The 6,131-nt window shown below is 39.5% G+C and overlaps 1 protein-coding gene across 9 annotated transcripts in view; it reads right to left on the bottom strand.

Moving 5' to 3' along the window:
• Nucleotides 1-1,833: 1,833 nt before the first annotated feature.
• The window catches only part of MAP7 (microtubule associated protein 7), a 213,848-nt gene continuing 209,550 nt past the window's right edge, over nt 1,834-6,131 (bottom strand). For all 9 annotated transcript variants that reach the window (XM_038759178.1, XM_038759156.1, XM_038759196.1 and 6 more), the window contains 2 exons: nt 5,524-5,744; nt 1,834-3,490 (listed from right to left, as the gene is read on the bottom strand). In XM_038759178.1, coding sequence (XP_038615106.1) covers nt 3,480-3,490; nt 5,524-5,744 — 232 coding nt within the window. In that variant the 3' untranslated portion in view covers nt 1,834-3,479. The remainder of the gene's footprint in view (nt 3,491-5,523; nt 5,745-6,131) is intronic.

The following is a 6,131-nucleotide window of genomic DNA, read 5'->3' as shown; positions in this document are numbered from 1 at the left end:
GCATAGTCCCTACCCAACAGGGAGCTCACAGTCCAGGAAAACAGCATGGCCTAGGGCTAGAACACAGTCCCGAGAGTCAGAAGGACCTGACTCCAAGTTCTGAGCATTTTCAAATAGGTCTCACTCCACACACAAGTCAACACAAGTTTCCTTATTGGGAGATTTTTACAGGAAGTCATCCCTGTTTTAGAACATGGCTAATGGGACTGGTTAACCTTTTCATTTAGAACCCATTAGTTTATCAAAGTAACTAAAATGTACTTGTCCAAATCCTCTCTAGACCAGAAATCAGGTACATATCTCAGTCAAATGATTGGGAACGCTAGCTGTAGGCAAATGGCAGGGGGATGAGACAGAATATACCCTGAATTTAATTCCATCCAAAACTAGATGATGACTCATCAGTTTAAATTAAACAAGGACAATTCACCCTCACAAACAGTAGAAATAGGAGAATGTTTCCAAGGTAGCGGCAGCCTGTAAATCACACACAGATGGACGTATTCATCATTTTCCCTCCCCAAGAGCTTGGAACAAATAGTGTGGAACCAATGAGAAATGAGATTTATGAGTAGCTATGATCATCAGTCCTAGCCCCTTAGGCCATCTGCTGAAAAACAAAGGATGGAATATCATGATCTGAGAAACCGTGTGGTAAATGTTTACTTTATGATTGCAAAACCTGGTCACTCAACTATTTTATCGTTGCCCTAAAATCAATGGTGTTTATTGAGGACCCTGCCGTGTGACAGGCACTGTACTATGCATTAGAAAGGGTGCAAATATAACAGTTGGTAGACACATTCCCTGCCCAAAAGGAGCTTCCAATCTAGAAGGAATCAATCAATTGTATTTATTGAGGACTTACAATGGGCAGAGCACTGCACTTAGTACTAAGTGCTTGGGAGAGAACATTACGAAATAATTAGCACAAGGAAAGATTTTTGAAGCAGCGTGGCTAGTGGATAGAGTACAGGCCTTGGAATCAGAAGGAGCTGGGGTCTACTCCTGGCTCCGCCACTTGTCTGCTGTGTGACCTTGGGCAAAGTCACTTAACTTCTCTGTGCTTCAGTTCCCTCATCTGTAAAATGGGGATTAAGACTGTGAGCCCTGTGTGGGACAAGGTCTGTGTCCAACCTGTTTAACTTATATCTACCCCTGTGCTTAATACAGTGCCCGACACATCTTTTAGGCAGAACCCAAAATGAGTCAGAGTGGGCTCTCCTGCCAGGGATGAGGGGATGGGAGAGAGAAATGGCTAAGAGATGTTCAATTTAATGTTTTAAAATCTGGAATTCATTGGCTTGGTGCTCTGACTAATGGGATGATAGAGTTAATTCCCAGAGTCTTACTCTCAAAGTTGGGGGTAGGTGGGTGTGAATCAATCTCAATCTCTCTCTCTCTCTCCCTTCCTCCCTCCCTATTTTGGACTTGAGGTCAGGAAGGGAATGTGCTGAAAAACTTTCAAGATCAGTGTTAAAGTTTAGAATCAGTTTATCAATGCCTTTTTAGGGGAGTGTAGAGGAGAGTATAACCAATTTTAGCTGGATTCCTCAAAAAAACCTTTCAGTTTATATTTACAGCTAATGCAGCTAAAGAGCTTTGACCACCAATTTTTACTCCAATATCCCAAAGTATCAAGGAAAAAATACTTAGGAAAGGCGGTCAAAACTGCTAGGTTATAAATAACCTTATCCTATTATTTGTGATTGGTTTGATCTATGGGGAAGTTGCAAAATTTCATAACATTCAAGTTAAGCAGTCTGAAAAAACTTTCAAGAGTCACCAAACTCTACAGAGCACTGTGGCAACAAAACACCCAGAAGTAAAAAATACTTCAAACACACTTTATTTTGAACCCCGTGTTCTGACAATTTAAAGAAAAAGACATATTTAGATCAGATTTTTTTTTAATAAGACATCTATGTACATGGACAACTTTAAAAGAAACCAGGAAAAAAGAACCCAAATCATTCTTACTGTTCCACAGCTATTTCTAAAATACACCAGATTAACAAATACCATTATGACACACTGAATTTTTTTCATTTCTAATAGATGAAATATTCCTTGCTGAATTTCAGTAATTAACCAATCCCCTTAATGCAAAATACACACCCTGTAGCATTTGATAGTCAAAGTTTCAAATATTCTTCATATAAAAGTCATTCTTTCCCTCAGAGTGCCTTTGCTAGACTTTCTGCAAAGTTGTTTATTAGTGGCATTTCAGACACAACAAAATCAGTAGTTTATTTTCACTGTTAAGAGCATTGTCTATAAAGGAAAAAAGTGCAGTGTCTTACTTTACAGTCATGCTCAGTAGCAGCAAAAGTGAAGTGTGTGGAATGAAAACTGGATTAAAAAAAAGAACAAGTGGCAGAAAGTCAAGCCAGTAGCCTCTACTACAAGCATACCTCATCTGAGAACTGCACAATAAACACAGAAAACATTCCATCTGCTCTGAAACGAGCAAAACCAAGTTCTTCTTTTATTCTGAAAGAAAACTCAAAACCGGATTTCCCCCATGTAGCTTCATGATCCAATAAGGCAAGAGACAACTCCTTTGTCACTGAGGACAGCAGCAATTTACAGGACTTAGAGAACTTGATGTTGTCAAAGGTCTCTTACGGTACTCTGAGAACCAACCCAATAAGTCAAATTTTCAATGCCGTTTTCCATGGTTTTCTTATTTTATTGAATTCCCTTTCCTTAAAGAGACAAACTTCATAAATACACTGTAAGAGAACTTCACAGGATTTATTTTCTCTCTTCATGAAAAAATAATGCTTTTCACTTTTCACATCTTCCAACCTTTCCTTTGTTTGTTTGTTTTTTTTAAAGATGCAAGAAGAAAACAATGATGTTTGAATTTACAGAATGTCCAAGTAGGAGTTATGTTTTTGAGACCCTGATACAGAAGCCAGTTTATTTGGTTGTATAAATAAGGTTATTTGCAATAATATATAAACCAGTAGGCTCAAAAGAAACACCTCAAATAGCCCTACCTATAGGGTGATGAGGTATATAGTTTTTCAAGTATTAGGTGTGTAAAAGGTAAGTTTTTTTTTTCTTTTGCCAATTTTACATTATAGCTTTTAAAAGCAAAATACACATCTTAAAAAAAATCACTTTTTTAAACCCCCTAATTGCCCATTTCTTTTCAAAACCTAGTGCCTTTCAATTGTTAAGAATGCAGAAAATATTGATTTGCTAAGGAGGAGCCCATTAGAAAAAACCATTTTAAAGCAGCACAGATGAAGCATGAATTCTTTTCTACAGGTGAAAACTACTATAAAAGGAATCCAGTCTATTCCCTAATATTTCTGCAGCTGGTTTTAATAAAGTCTTTTCAAAAAAGACATTTGAGAATTTTTTTAGAAAACTGGAGGTGGGGGAAACTACTCCTTCATAGTGGGGAAGGAATCCATCAACTGTAGATGTCGGTCTAAATTTCACCTTTGGTTCACCAGAAGAAATGGTCAGATAACTTCTAGATTAGGAAACAAAGAAGAGAGGGAATAGATTATTGCGGCATTCACTCAAACGTTGATTTTAAGAGCTCATACTTTCACGCCATCTGTCCCTTCACCGATACTGATTTTCAAAGGCTCTAGACTGACAGCAGGGAAACAACATCCACCTTTAGACTTAAAGCTTGTTACAGGTAGGGAATGTGTCTGATAATTCTGTTGTATTGTACTCTGTGTTTAGTACAGTGTTCTGCATGTAATAAGTGCTCAATAAATACCATCAGTTGACTGATTCAACCTGTGGCCTCGATTTTCCAGTTCCCAATCCATCTGACCCACATGTGACCCCTTGGTGGTGTTCCCCAGGAACGATAACTGGGAACCCCAGTGCCACCAGTTGTTGATAGGCCCTGGACTCCCTTTCCAAGATCATGTTATCCCTTTCCCTGGAGGATGCCCTGAGATGGATTAGATCAGTGGCTCTCAAGCCCTTTTAAAAAAATCTGTCTAATAGGAAAAATCAGCAGAAACCCCAGGATCACCCATGCTATCTCTCTGGCTGGCTGTCTTCCTGTGTCTCACAATCTCTATTTTTTTTTTTCCACGGTGGGTGGGTGTCCCCCTCCTCCTCCTCTCCATCCCCCCGCCTTACCTCCTTCCCTTCCCCACAGCACCTGTATATATGTATATATGTTTGTACGTATTTATTACTCTATCACTTATTATTTATTTATTTATATTATTTATTACTCTATTATTATTTACTTGTACATATCTATTCTATTTTATTTTGTTAATATGTTTTGTTTTGTTCTCTGTCTCCCCCTTCTATACTGTGAGCCCACTGTTGGGTAGGGACCATCTCTATATGTTGCCAACTTGTACTTCCCAAGCGCTTAGCACAGTGCTCTGCACACAGTAAGTGCTCAATAAACATGTGAGCAACACTGATTCTGGTGCAGTGCTCCCTGGAGAAGGAATAAGCAGAGAAGTTACAGTGCTATTCCACCTTATGGTCTAGCGGAGAGAGCATGGGCCTTCTGGGGAGGAGTTGAGTTTTAGTCTCAGCTCCATTCCTGGCTTTGCTTTGTGGCCTTGGACAAGTCATTTAACTTCTTTGTGCCTCAGTTTTCTCATTTCTTTCTCCCTGTTTCACAGGGATGTTGTGACAACACAAGATCACTCATGTTGAAAGTGCTTTGGAAAAATAACAGCCCTATAAAAACTCAAGAAAGTTTGAATAGTAATGTTAATGCAACCGTTAGTATTAATAACTAAAGAGTTTGGGATGTCTCCTCTAGCTTTCCAAAGGACCAGTGGGATATTCTAGGAGAGAGCTTTTAGAATTCCTTCACATAAGGAATGGTAGATATTCATGATGGCTTAAAAGCAAACTGCAGAAGAGGGTGTTGAACTTAATGTATATGGTCTTGGAACCCATATATTGTATATATTAATGATGGATATGTTTAATATATGAATATATGTATAATGATATATGGTGCATGTGCATGATATATAAACCCATATATTGTATATATTAATTGCATATAATGTATATATTAATGGTGTCTATGGTGTATGTGTACACACACATACATGTATTTATGGTGTTTGTTAAGCGCTTACTATGTGTCAAGCACTACTCTAAGCACTGTGGTAAATACAAGATAATCAGGTTGGAGACAGTCCCCGTCCCACCTAGGACTCTCAGTCAGAGGAAGGAGGATTCAATCTCCATTTTACAGATGCTGTAACTGAGGCACAGAGAAGTTAACTGGCTTGCTCCAGATCACGCAACAGACAAGTGACAATGACAATAAAAAAAATCATTTCTACAGTTTGCTGAAAACTCTGTGTTATCTCCATTCTCTTTCCAGTGGCCTGAAGGGACACCGGGCGCACACTACAAAGTAATCCCGTGGGGCAAACAGGTCAGTGGAAGCAATCACAAGCTGAAGGTGATGATTTTTAAATGAACTAACTCATTCAGGGACATTAAATCTACTTCTGACAATGGATAATGCAGTAAAATGGCCCAAGACAGACTTACCTGCAGTTTGTTGTGTTTGGACACTATCTACCTGAGGCAATGACCCTAAAGTTCCCTTATCCTCAAAGGCTAAAATTGGAGTCAAAGGGATTTCTGGGCTTCCATCGCTGTTTGTGGCATCCAGTCTGTTTGCTTTAGAGCCAATGGGTAAATCGATCATTTCTTCAAAAGTATCATTCTGCGAAGACACTCCATTTTCAGTTGGCTGGTTTTCAGTATTGCTGAAGTTTAAAGAAAATGAGAGGGGTTAACATTAATATTAATGTGACCCCGAGGATATTTCTCAATCAGTGAATTGTATTTATTGAGCGCTTACTGTGTTCAGAGCACTGTATTAAGCACTTGGGAGAGTACAACATGTTGTACAATATGTGGGAAGGACGTAGGCTGGGAGTTGACAGCGGGATAGGTGAGAACGAGGCCCAGTGAGGAGGTTAGCGGCAGAGGAGTGGAGGGTGCGGGCTGGGCTGGAGAAGGAGAGAAGGGAGGTGAGGTAGGAGGGGGCGAGGTGATGGACAGCCTTGAAGCTGGGTGAGGAGTCTTTTCCTGATGCATAGGTTGACTGGTAGCCACTGGAGATTTTTGAGGAGGGGAGTAACATGACCAGA

This window comes from Tachyglossus aculeatus, chromosome 2 (assembly GCF_015852505.1).
Source record: "Tachyglossus aculeatus isolate mTacAcu1 chromosome 2, mTacAcu1.pri, whole genome shotgun sequence".
In the NCBI taxonomy this organism is placed as follows: domain Eukaryota; kingdom Metazoa; phylum Chordata; class Mammalia; order Monotremata; family Tachyglossidae; genus Tachyglossus; species Tachyglossus aculeatus.
The sequence above is the reverse complement of the archived record's forward strand: the minus strand, read 5'-3'. Positions and strand labels throughout refer to the sequence as shown.